The sequence below is a fragment of the Desmodus rotundus genome, chromosome 6, assembly GCF_022682495.2.
Source record: "Desmodus rotundus isolate HL8 chromosome 6, HLdesRot8A.1, whole genome shotgun sequence".
Lineage (NCBI taxonomy): Eukaryota > Metazoa > Chordata > Mammalia > Chiroptera > Phyllostomidae > Desmodus > Desmodus rotundus.
Window position 1 is genome coordinate 152224311 of NC_071392.1, and position 21681 is coordinate 152245991.

General features: G+C 51.0%; 1 protein-coding gene across 1 annotated transcript in view; it reads left to right on the plus strand.

Moving 5' to 3' along the window:
* The window catches only part of WWC1 (WW and C2 domain containing 1), a 119240-nt gene extending 99866 nt beyond the window's left edge, over nt 1-19374 (plus strand). Inside the window, exons 16-23 of the mRNA XM_045185067.3 lie at nt 1410-1562; nt 3554-3645; nt 8780-8897; nt 10129-10293; nt 11992-12084; nt 15333-15566; nt 17663-17784; nt 18620-19374. Of these exons, the coding sequence (XP_045041002.2) occupies nt 1410-1562; nt 3554-3645; nt 8780-8897; nt 10129-10293; nt 11992-12084; nt 15333-15566; nt 17663-17784; nt 18620-18686 (1044 nt within the window). The 3' untranslated portion in view covers nt 18687-19374. The remainder of the gene's footprint in view (nt 1-1409; nt 1563-3553; nt 3646-8779; nt 8898-10128; nt 10294-11991; nt 12085-15332; nt 15567-17662; nt 17785-18619) is intronic.
* Nucleotides 19375-21681: the final 2307 nt, after the last annotated feature.

The window sequence follows — 21681 nt, forward strand, 5'->3', positions numbered from 1 at the left end:
AGGCACATGGAGACTACCCGGCAGATGTGTGTGTGTCGAAGGGATGAATGAATGAGTAAACGCCCTCCAAGTGCATCCATTTCACTGAGATAGATCACATGCACTTCCGCGAACCAGCCCAGAGTAGACAGTGTATCTCATTGAAATAAATAGGAATCTGATGTTACCTCGCAGAGCTGTGGTTACACTCCTTCCTCCTTGCCCCTCACACGTGGCCTGGCATATTCTGAACTATAACATCTGACGTAATTGTCTCCCTAGGAAACCTGGGGGCGGAATCATATCTTACATGTTTCAGTGGCTCCGGAGTCTGCGCCGGGCTCAGTGAATATTAAATGAGTGACATACACATTTGTGTATTTACCTTTATTCTAACTGCCTGTAACGTGCCAGGCATTTAATACAGGCCTGAATTGACTCTGGTCCTCCCAACAGCTCTGCAGTTTCCCCATTTTCCAGAGGAGGAAGGTGGTGCTGATAAAGTGTGTGTGTGTGTGTGTGTGTGTGTGTGTTTTCACCTACTCACAGTTGTTCCCCTAGAAATTACCTTTGGCCACACGGGCTTAGCCTAGTCCATGCCACACGCTGGCACATCCTGATAGGAGGACAGACTGGAAGAAAGGCTCCTGGGGGTCCCCCTCCTTGTCCCAGGTGCCATCTGGAGCCATCACTTGGCTGCTGGCCCACTTTGCAAACTGGCTTGTATTCCTGCCACCCGTGGGCACAGCCCCTGTGGTGTTTGGGGAAAGCAAATGAGCTAAACCCCAAACCTGGTCAGAGCTCACCGAAGGGGACATGCTGAACAGTGAGACCACTGAGAATTGATTGACGAAATTATTTTCTAGTTCTTTCCACGAAGGATGAATAGTAAGAATACTAAGTCACTTGAAGTAAATCCTCTCTCTGGGAGGTTATATTAGGTTACCTTGTCGTTGCTCATTTTACTCTTAAAGAATCCATTTACATGATTCAAAGGAAAATTGTTTAGAAAGGTTTACAACAGAGAAATCCTGCGTTCTCCGCCCCAGTCCCACCCCCTACCTACATAGGTAACCACGTGGGTTAGTTTCTTCTTTGCCTTTCCCTTATTTCTTGCTGCACATACGGTCATGTGATCACATTCACTCTCCCTTGTACCTCAGATACGGTGCAAATATAAATAGAGAAAATATATCCTCATCCCTCTGTCCCTATCAGCCTAGAGATAAACACTTAATAAATGTTTGGCAATGAATGAATAATTAGTGAATGAGTGGTCGTTGGAAACGACTCACAACTAGCCCTCTCTTCCTCCCCGGAAACGTCCACCTCACCTGGAATGGTGTTTCCCATACTTTCTGCAGGAGCCAAGTTCCCCAGACGTCCTGGTCAGCCCTGCTGATGACTCTCCCTTTTCCCGTCCTCAACAGGGAGGCGCCCAGATCAGCCTGGCTGAGGTCTGCCGGTCTGGGGAGAGGTCGACTCGCTGGTACAACCTCCTGAGCTACAAATACTTGAAGAAACAGAGCAGGGAGCCCAAGCCAGGGGGAGCCAAGGCCCCCACACCAGGGCCTGAGAGCACAGTAAGTGGGACCACCTCCTACAGCCGCTGCACCTGGCTGGGTGGGAGGAATGGGCTCTCCCAGAATTGGAGGCAGAGAAGGAGGTGGAGCAGAGGGATGGGAGCGGACAGGGGAAGAAGACAAAGCAGGGGAGAGCTCCGTAAGGGGCTCGTACCCCCATCTGCAACTTTCTCCTTCCCAGCGGTGCCCTCCCCCTCCATACTTTGCTCAACCTGATAGATTTTGCCCAATGAAAACCTTAATTCACAACTTAAAAGGACGAACAGGGGAAGGGAAGAGAAAAATGAGGAAGGTAGAAAATTAACCTTTATTGAGACCCTGCTGTGTGGCTTGTGGTCAACCGCGGAGGCTTTCCATAAGAGGCTGAGGGAAGTCGTGGGAGGACAGCCAGGAGCGAGGCATTTCTTAGCTGGGTGGCCAAGCATCTCACCTCTCAGCCGCGTGTCTTCACGTTGAATCTGACTCTGAGATGGTCGTTAGGAAGAAGTGCATGTAGAGAGCGCTGGGCAAGGGCTTCATGAGTGGTGTCTGCTTCATTATTTTTTTCTTGAACATCTTACATTGGTCCAGTTTTGCTTAAAAAACACTTATTTTCATTTTAGTGCAGTACCCTTTAACCTGTCAAATGTCCTTACACTGTCTCCTGCACTTGGAAAGCCCACGTCTGCTGGCCAAAGGAGGCGGGCCAGGACCCTGCTGAGCAGTGAAGTCGCCCTTGAACATAAAGTGATACAGTGTGTGGGGTCCTAACGGGATCCCCAGAGAGAGTGTTAGGGGTTCAGGCGGCCTGTGAATCTCTGTAGGGCCTCTTCCCTCTGCTTGGACAGTCACTGCCCAGAGTCTCAGGGGAGGGGACGGGCTAGCTCACACAGCTAAGGATAGGGATGAGGATTAGATCTATTTCTTTCTCCTCCTCCTCCTCCTTTTTGTCGTCATCATCATCACCATTTTCTGTACTTCGTTGTATGGCAGGCACTGCCCTGTTCATTGCGTGCAGTTTACCAAGGAAGGTCACCAGAGGACAAGCAGCAACTCTACGTCCCAAACGCAGGTTCCCCTCACTTCAAAAACGTGACAATGAGCTGGCAAAAGCCTTAAAAAAAAAAAGAAAAAAAGGCCCCTCTGCTTCCTGGAGCATGTGCTTGGATAAGTCGCATCAACCTTAGGCACACTAGTTTTCTTCTTCCCGTTTCTCAAGGGCATAGTCATAATCTCCCCCCACCAGGGTGGCGCAAGGACTCGGTGAGATGGTATATGTGAGCCATTTATCAGTGCCTGGCTTACACCAGGCCTTCAGCTGATTTTAGTTCCCCCTTCCCTTCCCCAAAAGAAAATCTGGCTTTACTCTACCACGGGCATTTGCAGGTTAACCCTGTGCTCAGAAAAGATTGGTTTTGCTTTGCTATTAGCGGCCGTTTACTGAGTGCCAATTATGTGCTGGGTACTCTGCTGCCTACCTTGTGTGTATAGTCTTCCTAACAACCCTTTGTAGTAGGTGTTATAGGAAACTGAGTCCCAGGTTAAATGATTTCCTCAACTCACACCAGCTTTTTCACTGTAGACGCAGTTCAGTATACATGTTCTTCCTCCAGGAAGCCTTCCTTGAATGCAACCCGCTAAGCTTCTGTTCCCAAACATCAATTACTTACCTCTGGCGCGGTCCCTCTCACATTGTTTTGCTATCGATGGTTCACGTGATGGTCTCCCTGATACCCTGTGATCTCCTGACAACCAGAGACCTAGAATTCTGTCTCACTCAACTACTGAACTTGGATGTCTTCCCTACCACTCCTACCAGGGTTATTCTCGGGAGAACTGCTAGTTAGAACTAAGCACTGTATTTCCAATGTTTGAGTGACCTTGAGGCACGATGCTCACCCAGTTTCACCCTCAGTTCACCGGGAGGGTCACACGCAGACAAGCCCTGACTCTGGCCGGGAGGGGCTGCACCTGTGGTGTGCCAGCTTGCCCATCAGCCTTGATCTCCGCAGGACGCTGTGTCTGCTCTGTTGGAACAGACAGCCGTGGAGCTGGAGAAGAGGCAGGAGGGAAGGAGCAGCGCCCAGACCCCGGGAGACAGCTGGTAAGTGAGGGCTCCCTTGGGCCTCAGGAACTGATCTGGCTTGGAGCTGGCCCCAGGCATGGGTTTCCTGACTGCTGGGGCAGCCAGGAGACGTGTCCCCGTAGGAAAACTGAGAACCTGTTTCCTTACGGGTTCTCTGCAGGTAGCAAGGCAGTGTGTAGCCTGGTATGCTGGCCCCCCACTTGTCATTTTCTATTCTGTGAATCACTCATGCTAGTTCACATCTAATATTGGTTTGTCTTGATAGACTTACATTTAAAGAAGCTTGCCCTGCGGGTGGCTCAGTTGCTTAGAGCATCATCCTGTACACCAAAAGGATGCAAGTTCGAGCCTCGGTCCAAGCACATATGGGTGGATCAATGTTTCTCTCATGTTGATGCCTCTCTCTCTTTCTCTCTCTCTCTCTCTCTCTCTCACATTCCCCCTTATTCTCTCTCTAAAATCAATAAATAGATCACAGAGCCTCGGGGGAGGATACAAAAATAAATAAAAGGGCAGCTTTGTCAGTGTTTCAGCTAATAGTAAAGACTCCCCTTGACGTAATGTTATGGAGAGCAAAGTGAGGACAGCTTTCTTGTGCAGTTCAGGGCTCCTCAGCCCCTGGTGACCCAACAGAAAGGTCCCTCCCACCTTAAGAAACAGTGGTGTAGATGACGGTTCGAATCTGAGCTTCATTGTTTGTTTGTTTGTTTGTTTTGTAACCTTGGGCGAAGCACTTCTCACTTTTTACTGCAGGATAGCCCCCATCTAGCAAAGTTCACCTACGCAGCCCATACAATAGTGTTTTCGGAAACCGAACTCCCCACGGAACCAGTAAATTCCATCTGGGCAGGGATCGCAGCCTGTGAATGAGTCTGGCCACTTGGGCGGAGGTCTAGTTGGGCTTCAGTGTATGTGCTCTGAATTCAGACAGATGGGGATTCCGAGTCTCGCTCAGCCAGCTTCCTGTGGGATCCTGGGTCTGGGCAATTCCGATGTGCTGCCTGGGCTGAGAACCGTGGCTCTAAGCCTCCGCTTCCTCATCTGTAAAATTCAGACAGAAAAAACAGCCACTGCGCACGGGTACTTTCTAGGCTCGATACCATCGTGCACGCAAAGCACTTAACGCAGACCCTGCCCCACAGGAAGTGCTCAGTAATGCTTCTGTATTCTTCTGTGACAGCCCCAAATTATACATCTGATCTCCGACGGAGTCTTTCCTTAATGTCTGTCACTCCACGTTTTCTGCTTTGTGGGCCTTTCAGAGGCTGTTGCGTCTGCTCAACTCCGCCGTTTTCAGTGTGAAAACAGCCAGAGATGGTACCCACGCCAGAGCCACCATGTCCCTTGAAACTGTGATTCTGGGCCCTGGAGTTGGAACTTCACATAATTTGCATGTCATGAAATCATTATTCTTTTGATTTTTTTTTCCAGCCATTTAAAAATGTAAAAACCATTCATAGCTTGGACCGTCCACACAGGCTGGACGTGGCCCTCGGGTTCACCCCTCTCTGAGTCTCCTTTACAGTTCCTGAATTTTTGTATCTTTACTTGTTTATTTTAGGGTTTTCTCAAAATTGTCTCCATTCCTCTTTCCCTCCCCCATCCCGTCTCCCTCCCTCCCAGTCCCCGCTCCTCCCTCTCTCCCCCCACCTCCCTGTCTCCCTCCTTTCTCCCTCCCTCTCTCCTGTCCAGCACACGGCTGGGCCAGTCTGGGATCCACACAGGCAAAGCTCTGCTGCCGGAAATAGGCCTAGGACCTGTCTTCCCAAGTCCTGGCGCAAGATCACTGGTTTTCCCCAAATTCCAAGCCTGTGTTGAGACTTTTCACGCCATTGCCTAGCAACTGCCTTCTGTTCTCTCTCCCTTTGTGGCCCCCTCTCCCCCCACCCCTGGCCATTCAGACCTCGCTAGACACTGACTTACAAAGAGGGCTGAGAACCCCAGAGCTGCTCTGCTGGGGTAAATCCATCTGCAGCCCCTGCCCCCAGGCCGCAGGCTTCTTTGGGTCCTGGAATGTTAACTAGCCTTTGCGGGCGCGCTCAGCTCTGGCGTCCTGTGCCAAGGCCTCCAGAAGACCAGCCCTCTGTTCTAATTCACACCCCTCCTCCTTCAGCACCCAAGGCCCAGGGTGCCATTGTCTTGCCCCCTTTTTTATTCTCGTTAGTTTTCTGTTAGTGCATATAATCAGAAGACTGGATTTTTTTTGAGATTCAAAAGCAAAACAAAACCCTAAGAGTACTAAACAGTAGGGGAGAATATAATCACAAACAACACTGGTGTGAAAACCCTCGTGTCGGCCTCCTTGGGAACGTGGATGTGCTTGTCTGGGGCAGATGCTGAGAAGCGGTGTGGCAGTCTCGCTCTGCAATAAGACTGCACTGGTCAGTGTGCCCCCCGGTAGTGCTTGCGAGTCCTCCTAAACCTGCTCCCTCTGTGTCGTCAGTGTAACCCAAGTGCGTTCCTTACCCAGCAATGTGTGCCTGTTTTAGCGCAGCGGGTACTGACTGCTACATTGACTTCAGAGCATGAATCAGATGCTCTTACTTACTCCCTGTGGGGACTAGCCTATTCCCCGGACCTTCTCCAGCCCATAGGATTGTCTGGTATTTCTTGTTTGGGCGCTCCAAAGGGTAAAAAGGTGTCTATTCAAAATATTTTTTTCTTTACAGTTAAAAGTGTTATTTTTTTTTTCCTTTCTGGAAATATTTAGATCAGATTCACAGTCCAAAAGAGGATTTCTGTAGTGGCTGAGCACGTAGTGGATGTGGGCCCACTGGGGTGGAAATCCAGGCCTTGCAGCTTAGCAGCCCACGACGCTGGACAAGCGCTCTCAACTCTCTGATCCTCAGCTTCTCGGTCCATAAAACAGAGGCAGTAATTGCCTGCCATGCTATCATAAGGCCTGAGCATAGCACCTGGAGCTTATTAAGCCCTCTGTAAGTGCTGGTTAATGTGGCGTCTGCAGGATTCATAAGGAGGGGCTCCTTGCGTATTCCCATGTTTCATGTCTCTTTTACAAGGGGACAGGCAGACTGCGAGCTTGAAGGAGGGAGAGCAAAGCCCCCAGCATTGCCAAGCCCCCATCGAAGTGCAGAGGAGGTTTTAATCATGGGGCTGGGCGTAGCGATCCAAGACACATCCTCTGCACTGGGAAAATCCCAAGGGGGACTTTATGTTTATCCACAGTCTCAAGGAGCCAGCTAGAGATGTCAGATTTTCTGCTGTTGGCTGGAACTCCGCCTGCTCTGTGTGGTAGCGCTGTCTCACGTGGATCAGAAGCCTGGCGGTTATGTATGTCTTTGAGAAGGAAAGATGGGAATGGAGATAAATTACAAATTAACAAATCCAGCCCATTTGCCACAGCAACTCCTTCCAACCGTGGAATCCGTGGGGGAAAGGATAGTTTTGAAGAGTATCATCAAAAGTAAGGTTTCGTCAGCAAATGCTGCTGGAACAACTGAATATCCACATAGGAAAAAAACAGACTTTGAGCGTCATGCACAAACATTAATCTGGAGTGGACTGTGGGGCTGAGCGTTAAATCTGAAACTATACAACTCCTAAAAGAAAATATAGGAGAAACTTTCTGGAACATTAGGGTAGCAGAAATTTCTTAGGTAGGATGTAAAAAGCACAAACCATTAAAAAAAAATGGTAAATTGGACTTTCTTAGGGTTGAAAGCTTCTGTTCTTCGGAACACACCATTTTAGAAAATACAATGTCAACAGCAGACTTGGAGAAGATATTTGCAAAGGATTTATATCCAGAGTATATAATGAGCTCTTATCACCCAATAATAGAAAGACAACCCCGTTTTTAATTGGGCTAAAGACTAACAGACGCTTTGCAGAAGGAAAACATCGGTGCTCAATAAGTGCACGAGAAGAGCCTCAAAGGGACAGTGCAGATAAAAGACACCCAGAAAAATGACCAAACGTAAAGACTGACAATACCAAGTCTAGACGAGGAACTGGAGCCCTTGTAACGTTGCTGGTGGGAGCGTCAAGTGGCATAACCCCGTTGGAAAACCAGTCTGTCAGTTTCTTAAGAAGATATACTCGTGCTTACTGTGTGACCCAGCAGTTCCATGTTTAGGTACATTGCTGTTAGGGTCTGAATTGTGTCCCCTGCAAAATTCGTACATTGAAGCCCTGGCCCCAGGACCTCAAAATGTGGCTGTATTTGGAGGTAAGGGCCGTAAAAGATGGCTAAGTTAACACGAGGTCGTTAAAGGTGTCGTGGGCCCTAATCCAATAGGACTGGTATTTCTGTAAGAAGAGGACATTTGAAGACATAGGAGAGACCTCAAGGGTGTGCACACAGAGGGAGGGAAGGCCATGTGAGGACACAGTGAGATGGTGGCCATCTGCAAGCCCCAGGGAGAGGCCTCAGGAAACCAAAGCTGCCCACACCTTGATCTTGGACTTCTAGCCTCCAGACCTGCAAGAGATATGTTGCTGTTATTTGAAGCCACCCAGTATTGTTGGGGCAGCTCTGGCAAACTAACACAATATCCAAGAGAAGTGAAAAACCTGTATCTACGTGAATGTCTGTAGAAGCTTTATTTACAATTGCTAAGAAATGGAAACAGTTCAAAAGTTCATCACCTGCCAAAGAGCTAAACAAATAGTGGTCTGTCCATCCAATGGAATATTACTCAGCTGTGAAAGAGGAGTGACCTGTTAGTGGTACAATCACCAACATGGATGAATCTCAGAAACCTAATGCTGAGAGAATGAAGCCAAAGACAAAAAAAGCACATACTGCCTGATTCTATTTCTATGAAATGCTAGAAAACTCAGATTTCCTCTATAGTGACCAAAAGCTGATCAATGCCGGGCTGGGGGTGGCAGGAGATTAACTGAGAAAGGGGATGAGGGGACCTTCTGGGGTAACAGAATGGTCTGTATCATGTTAGTGGTCACACACGGGAATTACACGGATCCAAGTTGCCGAACTGCATGCTGAAAATGCGTGTTGCTCTCTGTAAATTACACCTCACTAAAATTGATCTTTTCGTTTTATTTTTTTCAAAGAAATGTGTCCCCGATTCTGAAAAAGGCTTGGAAGCCGTGCCCTGGGTGCATTTAAAGGCGAGTGAGCACATCACAGGGGTCTTGGGGGAGTAACCAGAGTTCTTTGTCACCACAGGAGGTCCGAGGAGGATGCCAGCGACAACGAGGCTGCTGCAGAGGAGGAAGAGGACGAAGAGGAGGACGTTTTCGCTGAGAAGTCCTCACCAGATATGGAGGAGTGCCCAGCAGTAAAGGTAGGGCGCGCCCGGGAGATGGGAAGGGAGTCACAAGAGGTCCATGGTTAAATCTTGTCCTCCAGCCTCCGGGGACAGGCCCTCGGAATGGGGCGACCTGCAGCAGGTGTATTGTGGTGTCCTTGCCTGTAATTTGGCTCCTTTCAGTGACAGTAAACCAGGAGAGGCAGACGCGTCCCCTCCTCTGTCCTGCCTTCCCCCCTCCCTCTGGACAGACCTAAGCTTTGCTGTCGGGGTTCAAATGCAGCCTCTGCTACTCCGTAGCTGTGTGGTCTTAGGCAGGTGACTTCATTGCTCTCAAGCTTTCATTTCACTGTCTGTAAACTGGACACAGTAATACTCACCTTGCAGACAGGTTCTACAGTGTCTAAGGAATGTATTTCTGCATTTGGTTTGGCCCAAAGTGCAATAGGAGAAGGAGTCTGATGGTCAAGTTCCCCATGGCCCCTGCTTCCCTGCTGCACTAGAATTACGTGTTAGAACAGGATTGACACTCCACAGAGATCTCTGTTCTTTCCACCTTGGGGCTCCCAGAAATAGAGCACCCCACTGTGTTGGAGCAGGGCACCCAGAGGGCGGACTTGCAGCTTGTGCAATGCAACAAGGGCCAAAGGGGGCCCGAGAAGAATCCAGGGGCACCCTCCAACTGCTCCACACGAAGAGGGGCAGCGTTTCGCAATGTCTCCAGCCAAAGGCGGCTCCTTTTGCAGAATTACACAAAGACACTCTTAGGGCTAATGGAGGCCCTGCCTCCAGGTGTTCTTGTTTGCTTACCTTTTACTGGTGACTACCATGAAGGGATGATAGAAAAACCCAGTTACCTGGTTTAAGAAACGAGGTTGGCTGCTTGCCTCCATGATTCCAAGGAAACATCAGCTGTTCTTGGCTGGGGCAGTGGAGGCCTTGGGTGTGACCTTGACAGAGTGTGTGTGGCACATAAGTCTTGAGGTGAGAATTCCAGGCCACCTGTGCTTAAGGTACCTCCGCTCTCCTGTGAGCTTGTTTGGGGATTGAATATGCCTCCACTAGCCCTAACCCACAGGTGTCATGGAGGAACAGGGGCCGGCACATGGGGCCTTGGGCACTGTGCTTGCTGGGCAGGGTTGAGGTGAAGGAAGCTCCCAGCTGTGTCTATGGGACAAAAGGGGAAGTGACCAGAGTGGGGAGCAACCAGGGAATCTTCCCCACATGTCTTGGGTGGGTGGCCTCAAAGCTGTGACTTCTTCCTCAGATGGACAAGGAGACCAACACAGAGACCCCCACCCCCTCCCCCACGGTGGTGCGGCCCAAGGACCGGCGGGTGGGCACGCCGTCCCCAGCACCATTTCTTCGAGGAAGCACCATCATCCGCTCCAAGACCTTCTCCCCCGGACCTCAGAGCCAGTACGTGTGCCGGGTAAGCAGACACGTGGCCCTGGCCCCGCCCAGGACACCTGTTCCCTTGGGTTGGCCTTCAGCCTCGTAGTTCTGGGTGCAAATCCCGGTACCTCTCATGGTGTCGGGCATACTGGGGCAAGTGCACACCTCTGAGCTTGGGTCCTCACGCGCAGTTAATAGGCTGACGTCTTAGGGTTGTTTTAAGGATTGGATTGGATAAAGGGTGGAAAAGGCCCAGTGCCTGGCACCTGGCAATGCTGTTACAATTCCAGCCACATCTCCCCTCCTCCTTGTTCACAATCAGTTATGAGTTAAGGATCAGCTGTCCCGACACAGACAAATAGTGGGTGTGACATATTCTCTGAGTGCCCCCTTCAGATGGAAGCCGGGCAGGGTAAAGCCCCCTTCTGGTATGACATCCAGCCTGTCTGCTTGTGCTGTGCACTCCAGTCCAGGTATGTTCCATCCCTCTGTCGGTTAGTTTCTTCTCTGAGCCCTACCTGTGTCCTGGGGCCAGGAGAGGACGTGGCTTTGGGGTCAAACAGACTGGACCTTGAACTCTTGTTCTGGTGTATGAATTGTCAAAGTGTGTCCATCTCCCGGGGCCTCCCTCCCCCCTCCATTAGGACTGTTAGAGGGTAGAATGAAACTATCGCTGAAGCACATGGCACACAGTACGTGCTCTGCCCACGTGGCTGTAATTATTGTTATCACTGCCTGGTTCTGGTTCTGGTTCTGGTTCTGGTTGCCCAGTGCGGGACCTGTCTCATCAGTTACGTGCCTCGGGCTGCTGTGTTCAACAAAGCCAGACTACTTATATCATTATCACTAATAATTATTAATAACCCCCAAAATGATGTAACAGCGTCTCGGGAGAGACCTGCAGCGGTGGGCTGGCGGCTGTTAGCACACATGGGCTCTACAGCATCTGCCTGTGGCGATCCCACCCACATGGAAATGCAGCTCGCCCCCACCCACATATCCTGGGAGGTGCTGTTGTCCCAGCCTCCCTCTCCAGTCCTCCTGTAGGAAAGCACCCATCTGACCAAGCCCTGACGTCTGACCACAGATGGAGAGGGTCAGCTTCCTGGGGAGGCTGCAAACGAGTAAATGATTGAAGGGATCCTGACATGGGCAGAGCTGTGATTGCAGAGCCCTCATGCTCCCATCTGCCCCAAGGAAACCATCCCTGAGGCTTTGCTCCGGGGCTGCTTTTTCTTTATATGTGTCTGTCCATCTTGACCGTGGCGCCGTCTGAGCCATTAAGACAGGCTCTGTGGACAACAGGGACGAGTCGCTGCCAATAGACCTTGGCTAGGTCAAGGGGGCGTGACGTCCTGGAGTCACACTGTCTGGTGTCAGCCCTCCTATGCTGCTACCAACTCACCGACCTTGGGCAAGCCCCAGGCTTCTCTCCTGTGGCCAATGGGGGGGATGCTCCTGTCCCACGTCATTGTTGGAAGGATTTAACAAGATACCACATGTGTAGCAGGCAGCAGCATGCACTGTGCCAAGAACGTGCTTGATGAACGGTCCCCTGGAAAGGAAAGGCAGGTGAAATGAAACCCACTCCTGCAGGGCCCAGGGAGCAGGGACTTGGAGTGCATGCACAAGAGAGAAGGACTGGGCTGCGTGGGGGAAACCGCCCTCCCGGCCCCAGCATGCCTTCCAACGCACTTGGACCTTCCAAGTAACGTCCATGACATGTTTCTTGCAGCTGAATCGGAGTGACAGTGACAGCTCCACACTGTCCAAGAAGCCACCTTTTGTTCGAAACTCCCTGGAGCGCCGCAGCGTCCGGATGAAGCGGGTAAGACAGCCTCCTGCTCCGCCCTTGCTTCCCCTAGCCCAGCCCCTGATGTCTCGCTGCTTCTCCTCGGCCACGGGTGTGAAGGACGTCACTGTTGCAATTGTGATGGTTTTTGCACCTGGACATCTGTGAACTGTAAGGCCTGAGTACGCTCTGGGGAAGCGCCTTCCTGGGTAGAAATCCAGCAATCCAAGGTCACCAATGGGAGCCTGCCCCACAGGAGTCTCTGCTCCGTGTGTGGTCCAGCTGATTGAGTGGTCAAGGTCCTGACAACCCTCCCTGCTGGCAGAGGAGCTGGGCACCCCAGCACCGACTGGAAGCAGGGAGGAGGGAGTGGGCTTCTCTCAATCCAGCACGCAGGGAAGAGGCCACAGCTGTGCCCGTAGAGAGATCTTGGCTTTTCCTCATGGAGACTTGGCTGAGGGAGTGGGATCGGGTGGCTTTAGGCAAAGGACTGACTTCTGATATGGGCTTTCAACAGCCAGGGCTGCAGGAGATGTGGAGGGCCCTGCCCTCTTTGAGCTTTTAACACAGACTTTGCAGCCGTTCAGGTGAGTTTGCAGAACTAGAAGAAACCCAGATTCCAGAATATCAGAAAGAGGAGGAGAGAGAGCAAAGTGACAGACATGCAGGCAAAGGAGAGCGTGCCGACAGCCCCAGGCAGGGGAAGGCTCCTCCGCGTCTCCTGGGGCCGGCTGGCCACTGACTGCCAAAATCAGGAGTTGGTCCTCTGTCAATCACCACCCCTCCCCTTGAATCTCCAGGAAGAACTAGAGCAATCAGGAGAAAGCAGTGCAGGCAGGGGAGGGTGCAAGGAAAGGGAGAGGGTGCTGGCAGTGGGAGAAGGTGCGCGGGGTCTCCGGTGACAGGGACAGCCCGCTGCCCACTCTGGGTCCCCCACCCCTTCCCATTTTCTGTGGCTGGCTGGTGCTTCAGGGTCTCCTGGGGAGCTTGTTGATGATGGAGATTCCAAGCCCACATTCCTGGACAGTGTAATTCAGCACCTAGAAACTACATTTTTAACAATCTCCTCAAAGGATTCGGGAGGGAGAAATGCTACTGTGTTCCCTAAAACCCCCTTCCAAGGCGAGCCCCACAGAAGTTCCCCCTTCTTCACCTCCTCTTGCATTTACCTAGGGGGATGACTTAGTAAGGGAGCCCTTAATGATGGTTCTGAGCCCACGTTTTCCTTGGGTCCTCTGCGCCCAAGGAACAGGAGAATCCAGGGGCTGGGCCAGGGCCTTGGTCGCTGCATCCTCCCCCTCACTCAGCCTGAGCTGTGCCCCTGTCTGCATCCAGCAAGGTTCTAAGGTTGGACATCAATCAGAGCAAAGAAAAAGAACCTTCATTTCTCGCTCTGAGAACTTGAGCCACATAGATTCTCGGCTGGATTTCCTGAGCCTGCGCATTTATAAGCACAGACTAGACGAAGTTTGCCCTAGACAAGCCTCGTAGAACTTCTGCACTAAGCCGTTTTGTATTCCTGAAAGTATACAAGTGTAAGTGAGGATAGGGCTCGCAGTAACTGTTTATGGGCCATTTCTCAAGTCCCTTTGTCTGTCATTGTCTTTGCTTCCTGTTGCTGCCTAACAAATCACCACAAACTTAACAGCTTAGAACAGTACCTTCTCCCGCAGGTCCCGCAGGTGAGGAGTTCAGCACAGGTTAGCTGCACCTTCTGTTCAGGGTCTTACCAGGCTGAGATCCAGGAGTTGACTGCCTGCGTCCTCATCTGGAATTTTGACCAGGGAAAGTTTCACATCCCAGCCCCCTTAACGGGTTGGAAGGATTCATTTCCTTGCATTTCTTTGCTAGTTGCAGGCCTGGAGCTATTCACAGCTCATAGGTCACTCTCAGGTCCCTGCCATGTGGCCCTCTCTAAAACACTACGTGGCTTCTTGGAGGCCAGCAAAAGATACCCAGAAAGTGCCAGTTTATCGTTCAAGAGCTTACCTGATTAGGTCAGGCCCACCCAGGGTGATTAACTCAACATCAAATGATGAGTTACCTAATCACAGGAGTGATATCCCATTATATACACAGGTCTCACCCGCACTGAGGGGGCTGGCAGCCTTGGAGGCCAGCGTAGAATTCAGCTTCCCACAGTCAGTCTTTTTTTTAAATCATTACTGGGTTTTGATAGCAGGAGAGTTCATTGTTCTATTACCCAGGCTCTTGTGCATGCAGATTCCTGAAGATTAGAGCTTGAAAACGAGAGGGGGAATTTGTTGGCTTGTTTGATGGGAAGTCGACGTTTAAATTGATCCAGGAGTTGAACGTCTCCAAGCTTCAGTCCCCCTCATGGCACTGCTCCCTCCCGGTAGCTTAATAATAACAGTGATAATAATAATTCTTCTTATTGTTCTTCCTCTGTTCCTCTTTCTCCTCCTCTCCTCCTGTGCCTTTTTCTTCTTCTAGCGTAATTCTTAACCAGGGTCACCCACGTGGTGGTGAAGGTGACCATGATCAGTTTTAGGTTTATATCCTGCTGGCTTAAGAATCTCCCTGTAAAGACGCTGCCTTTTTTCCACATAGCTCAGTAAAGGTACCAAAACTGAGCATCGCCCCTGAAACAATCGCTGTGACTCGGATTTGCCAAGTTGAGGTCACAGTCCTGTCCCCGAAACCCCACACGAACCACACAGGTTGAGCATGGAGGAGGTGTGGATGCCCACGGGAGGGTGATTACTTACCTCTAAGGCTGGGGGAGTAGATGCCACACAGGCAGAAACAGTAGGTGTCCCTTACGGGAACACCGAGTCAAGAAGGCATGGCTTCAGCTCTCGGGAAGCAAGCTCGCAGTAAGGAAACAAGCGGAGAGCCGGGAGAGACAAGAGTGCATTGACTGGGACAGGGACACTGAGGGCAGGGAGCCGGGCCCCGTGTGGGCAGTGCGTGATGCGGTCTGGAGCCAGCGACCTGGGGTGGAATCTCTGCTTTACCACTTATGACGTGTGACTTAACCTCTGGGAGCCTCATCTGTGCAACGATAACAGTCAAGACATTGTAGGGTTGTGTAAATGAACTGAGGTCAGGACGTAAGCGGCCCAGCACGGTACCTGGGACATAGATGTGCTCAATAAACATGACCTATAGAATGGGAGAACTGTAGGGGGAGGGGCATTTCTGAAGGCCTGGAAGCCTGCTAATTAAGGAAGGAGGGAGGGCATTTGAGGGTGAGAGGAGGGGGTTTTGTGTGGCATGCTCACTGGTCCAAGCCAGGTACTGATCCATCCCCGTCCCCACAGCCTTCATCCTTCAAATGCCCACGCAACGAGCGCCTGATACGCACCTCGCTGGACCTTGAGTTAGACCTGCAGGCCACCAGGACCTGGCACAGCCAGCTGACTCAGGAGATTTCGGTGCTGAAGGAACTCAAGCAGCAGCTCGAGCAAGCCAAGAGCCATGGGGAAAAGGAGCTGCCGCAGTGGCTGCGTGAGGATGAGCGCTTCCGCCTGCTGCTGAGGATGCTGGAGAAGCAGGTGAGTGCGGCGAACAGGTGGGGACGGTGCGTTCTGCCCTTGATGACTGCCTGCTGCTGCAAGGGGAAAAGCAACCAAATCTTTGGGGGTGGTACAATCCTGAGACCCTCTGAGGGTGTTCCTGGGGCCCTTCATTCCCATCAGCAAAAGGATCAAGGATTCCCCTATGCCCGATAAATGTTACCAACTCTTGACCTGGTGGCCAGGCCCTTTTTGCTGCATTTCCGTGTGGATGTGTGCAAGCCCTTACTAGCCACACACTCACTCACTTGTGCAAGCCCTTCCTCAAACACCGGTACCTCCCTGTGCTGCAGCGCCCACTCGAGCAGTCAGTCTCCACCTCACCCCTCGCCATCGGGGGCGTGCGAGAGACAACCAATCCCTGTTCCACTTCCTCCCTTCCCCTCTCTCTAAAAATAAATAAAATCCTTTCTTTAGGAAAAAAGAGCTCCAGAGCAGCAGTGTTTCTGGGTCCTGGATAGCCCCGAGGAGTATCTTATCTATGGCTAGCAGATGATGGGTGTAGCTTCACAGGGCGAGGAAAGCAGGCAGGTTCTAAATGGTTTCAAAACCTGCTTGCTCGAGCCATATATGAAACAACTAGATGGGTAAAAATTTGAGTTTGGCACCAGTGGGCTTTTGAGCTAACAGGTCACAGACTATCAGGAAAAATTTAAGTGACACGGGGTCAATAAACAGAGGCCTCTTGGACTCATTTTTGTAACACCTGCCACTCCCAGATTGCCACCCATGGCAGGAATGACAGCCCTCTGCTAGTTCTGTCTGCACCCAGCCAGATGGTGCAGAAGAGCATCGTACAGAGGGTGCCTGCCTGGGTTGTTGGGAGGGCCGTTAGCTAAAGTGCCAGCTCTTGACACAACTGGTGATGCCTGAGTGCAGGGAAGCTGTGCTGGACTTCTTAGGTCAAGACTAGTGTGGGAGCTGCAGAGTGACTTAGGCAATTTGGAAAGTCCAAAAATGTTTCTTTTCTAATTTATTACTTATAATCTGTATACTTCGAACAGAAGAACAGGACTTTAATAAGAGCACTAAGGGAAAATAGAAAATTACAGGAAGTTGTAAGGAAGAGAAGAGGATATATTTCTAGCCTCATGATAGTTGTCTGCTACATTTACCTCTGAGCTTCTGGGTGGCCAAGGCAAAAACAGATAAGAAAATAAGTAATGGGCCCTGCCTTAAGGAATATGAACTGAGGAAACTCAACCTTTCAAATAGTAAATCATAGTACATCCACAGCTATTTGATAATCACCTGCTAAAGAGCCATTTAAACAACAGCTTCATTGACCAAAATTCTCTGTGCAAAGTTGTCAAGTGCCTGTTACATGGGTATTTTAGGGCTCTTCATGGTTTGTTCTCAAATGTACTTACATAGGTTTGCATTAAGAGGAAGGGGTGCTGTCCTGGCTGGCATGGCTCAGTGGATTGAGCGCCGGCCTGTGAATCAAGTGGTTGCTGGTTCGATTCCCAGTCAGGGCACATGCTTGGGTGAGAGGCAACCACACATCGATTTTTCTCTCCCTCTCCTTTCTTTCACTTCCCTCTAAAACTAAATAAATAAAATCTTAAAAAAAAAAAAAAAAAAAAACAACGAGGAAGATGTGTAATGTACCTAAAGTTGAGCACACTGCACAACTTGGAATTGGATTTCTACCACATCTTCGTAGTTTGACGTTAAAGAAATTTAACATGTCCGAGCCTCTGTTTCCTGGGCAGTAAAATCGAGGTAATTATAAAATCTACCCTCCGAGGTGGCCTGAGGGAGGGTTTGGTGAAGTAGTACACGTTTCGCCAGACAGCCTCATCTCCTGACTTCGGACAGGTCCACACAGGTGTTCAGTGCCCTGGCTCCAGATACTGGCCACTGTCCCAGAGGGCGGGCCCACTTTCCCTCATCACTCTGAATACAGAGGACCCTGCAGTGGAACAGGAAGACCGAGGGTGCCTGTTGTGGACCCGCAGACCTTTGGACTAAATAAACTCATTTGTGCTAGAAGGTTCTCCTTGGCTGACCCACTTCTGGAGGCCCAAAGGACTCCCCACAACCTCACGGCTTTGCCTGCCCTTGCCCTACAGGTGGACCGAGCAGAGCGCCAGAGTGAGCTGCAGACAGACAAGATGATGAGGGCGGCCGCCAAGGATGTGCACAGGCTTCGAGGCCAGAGCTGTAAGGAGCCCCCGGAAGTGCAGTCTTTCAGGTGAGCAAGAGGGTGCCTGGCCGGCCGGCTCACCTTTTTTCCCTTTCACACCCCACCTACCCACCTCGGTGCCCTTCTCCATCTCCCTGTCCCCATCCCGTGACCCCTTCTCTAGCAGAGCACCAGCTCTGTCACAGACATTCATCCTCTGCTGAGCCATGCCCGGTGGTCTGCGCTCTGCACTGCCTTCCCTCGCTGTCCTTCTCAGTCCCCGACAACCTGAGCTTGTTAGCTCCTCTTGTTTAATGAATGAGCCACCTGCTCCGGCCTCTCTCAGCATTTCCGTCACTGGTAATTGCAGAGGATCGGCCGACGGATACATAAGCTGGGCTGACAGATGCCTGCCTGGCCTCCTGGCTCTGCCCGCTGCCTGTTGGGATCTCAGGGAGGTGCTTTCTCGCTGTAGGAGACCCGGGTGGCTCACAGGAGGGCCTTGCGTTTAGACTTGCGATGTCCTCTCACATAAGGCTAGAACACATTTCAAAGGAACTGTGATGTGTGTGACCATGTTTGGGCATCTCCGCTTTTAAGCCAGCGGGAATCGAAAACAAACACTGGAAGTGGCCCAAGGGCCCTTCTCATCAAGTCCCTGATTTTAACGAAAGGTCTCCAGTCTTGCTCATGTCCCCTAAGCAGTGCTTCTAAACCAGCAATGATTTGGGTCCCCCCACCCTGGGGGACATTTTTGGTTGTCCCAGCCGGCACCTGGCATCTTGGGAGCAGGGGCAGGGATGCTGCTACTTGACGTACAGTGCACAGCACAGCCTGCCATGGAGTCTGCAAGGAATGGTTGGGAACTCCTGCTCTAAAGGGATGATGATGGCCTCTTTTACAGGGAGAAGATGGCATTTTTCACCCGGCCTCGGCTGAATATCCCAACCCTCTCTGCAGACGACGTCTAAGCACCAGAAAAGTATTTCCTTGGTTTCACTGACCACGCTGTGAACAGAGACTGTGGCTGAAGTTATTTATGTGGTGTTATATGAAGGTACCGAGTCACACGTCCTCTAGTGCTCCTGTAGGTCTGAAGATGAAGATTGTTTTAGTTTGGATTCTATTATTATTCAGAGGAAAAAACACAAAAACAAAACCAGCATTAAAATGTCAAGATTGTATAGTTTGTATATTTAGGAATGTATTTTTGAGAAAGAAAATTTAAATGAACTACAGCAGCGTTCAGTTGCTGCTCTTCTTAAAATAAAATTGTTTAGATTTTTTTTTTTTTTTTTTTTTGTACAGCTCTACCTTCTAGAGGTTTCACTGCAATAAATAAGTAATATTTTGGGGACGGTAATCCTAAAAGGACGTCCTGCAGATAATCAACAGCACAGCTGACCTTTCCTACGTAACATATTTTGTACAATATTTTAAAAATGCACAGCAACTGTCTGGGGGACCCTGGGGTGCGTCTGGGAATCTTCGTGAGCTGTGATGTGTTTTGATGTGGCCGCCTCAGGTGGAGCAGGGAGCTGGCCACGGGCCTGCCCACGCCAGTCTCAGATGCCCAGTGAAACCACTGATGTGAGTGAGGGAGGGCTGTGGAGAACTTTTCGTTTCATCTCCATCAATAAAGTGGCCTTTCTGAATGAATGTCCTCTCTCTGTTTTACCCCCCGCCCCCACCCCTCACTTCGCCTGTGTCTCCCTGACGGTTAGCTCTCCCCTGCCCAGTCATTTCCTTCATATCCCTCCCCAGCCAGTCCAGATGATGCTTTTTCAGTTTGGTTTGGTTTTTTGCTCGCCCCTCCACTCAGTTGCTCGTTACATAAAAATGACTGGTCCGCTGGGGCTGTTGCAGAGGATTGGAAGTTAGCCTTTAACAAACAGGCAGCCAAATCTCTTCTTCCTTCCTTCCTCGGACACCAACCTGTGCAACTTTCCTCGGAGTACAGTGCAGCACCAGCCACATCTGAATCGCTTGGGCCAGCTTGTTAAAAATACACACTCAGGGCCCTCAGCCGGCCAGATGGGCCCAGAGACCTGCTTTTATCCATGTGGCCACTGTTAGTCTTTTGCACACTGCAGGGGACACTAACATGCATGACCCTCTTTGCAGGCCACTGGGGACCGTTGGGGGAGGCATGATGGAGGGAGCAGAGCTCCCTTCACTTGAGTGCAGAGGCTTTCCCCACATCCCCACTCCACTCCTTACCTGGCTGCCTCTCCTCACGTAGAAGGAGCCTGCAGTGGCACAGAGTCCACCACTGTTCCCCAGGTGGCTGCCAGGGCTTCCTCCTTCCCCGAGTGCACCTCAGTGTCCGACGCACTGCGCTTTGTGAAATTCCACCCCACACGTTCAGGGTTGGCCCTGCGGTTTCTTCAGATGACCATCGACATCCCCAGTCGATTGCAGTATGTCCAAGAGCACAAGGATTGTGCCCCGCACCGCTCCTGGGGGCCCTGATGCCTGCACAGTGCAGAGCGGTGAGTCAGCTGCTGTCCTGGCTGGTGCTGCCTGTCAGCAGCCATGGAACAGATGACCCAAGCTGGACAGTCAGAGTGACCCATCCCATGGGCCACCACGATCAGGCCAAAGATAGGCATGGGATCCAAGCTCGGCCAGACAGATTCCTTCCCTTGCGTTGGCCACCTGAAGGTTAAAGAGTAGACTTTCTCTTCTGAAAGCTCCCTGTAGCCATGGTTCCAGCTTCTGGGGAGCCCTGCAGAGAGAAGCAGGGAAAGAAAGGGCGTCCTTGGGGTCTGAGTTGGTTGACACTGGAGGCCAACTGCAGCCTCGCTGTTTGTAGTCTGTCTGGTGAACCGAGTCGAGTGCTCCACAAAACCCGAGGGTCCTGCAAAGGGTTTTATTCCCTCGGTCACACCTGTATCTGTGTTCAGCATTCCAAACACAGGTGAGCCCCTCACCCCTTGCAGCAGCAGCTTCTGTGAGGCAGAGCTCCGAACGCCCGCCTTGTGCAAACCCTCCTGCCGGAGGAGTGTGCGTTGCCGCAGCTGGTGGGGCGTCTGCGGAGCAAACCAGCCACGTCTTCAGAAGGCAGAAGGCCCCGTGTCTGCCGTGGCATTGAATCCTCCATCAACAGTCACTGGCCAGCCACCAATAATACATCCTGTTGTTTGCAGAATAAATAAAGAACTTCCACTCGTAACTGTGCACACGTGTTCTCCAGAATCTCCAGGAAATGAGCTTAGAAATGTGAGATGCCCTGCTCATGGTCACTCAGATATAAATGGCCAGAGCTAGCATAAAAGCCACTGTACTGACTCCAAAACTTGTTATCTTTCAGCTCTGGTTTCTGCTCCACAGCGTTGTGGTCACAAGAAGCCCTCATTGAAGGGACTTTGCACATTTGGTTTTCAGGAACGAGGTCCGGAAATCCTGTGGTTTCTCTACATGCGGTTTATGCAGAAATGGGGTGACTGAAAAGCTAGCCTGAGAGAAGACAGTCAGCAGCAGACCTCACTGGATCTGTTCGTCCCTCCCAGAAAACCCATGGTTGCCTTTTGACTACAAATCTTTTGCAGTTGCCACTGGTGCCAGAGGTCACCTGCATCCTTGCTCTATTTGTAGTGTGCCTGGTGAACCGAGTCGACGGTGCTCACTGGCAGTCTTGTGCTCCCTGCTGTTAAGAAAGCGAATGGTGTGTCCGGTTAACTGCTAATCAGGCTCTGTCCTTTCTGCTCTTCATTCCCACCACAGAGCCTTGGCACTGCTAGCTCCTTCTGCCTGGTTGGTACCCTCTTCCACCGTATCTTCATCCCATTTCATGTGACTCCGTCTGTGTCACTATTCAGATCTCAGCTCAAGCCTCACTGGCTTGGAGAACCCTCTCCACCCTGACCCTGGGCCACCCCACCCAACTGACTGTCACTGTCAGACACAGTCATCTGATTTCTTGTCTTCAGAGCACTGTTCCATTGTCTGTCTCTTCCCTCTAGA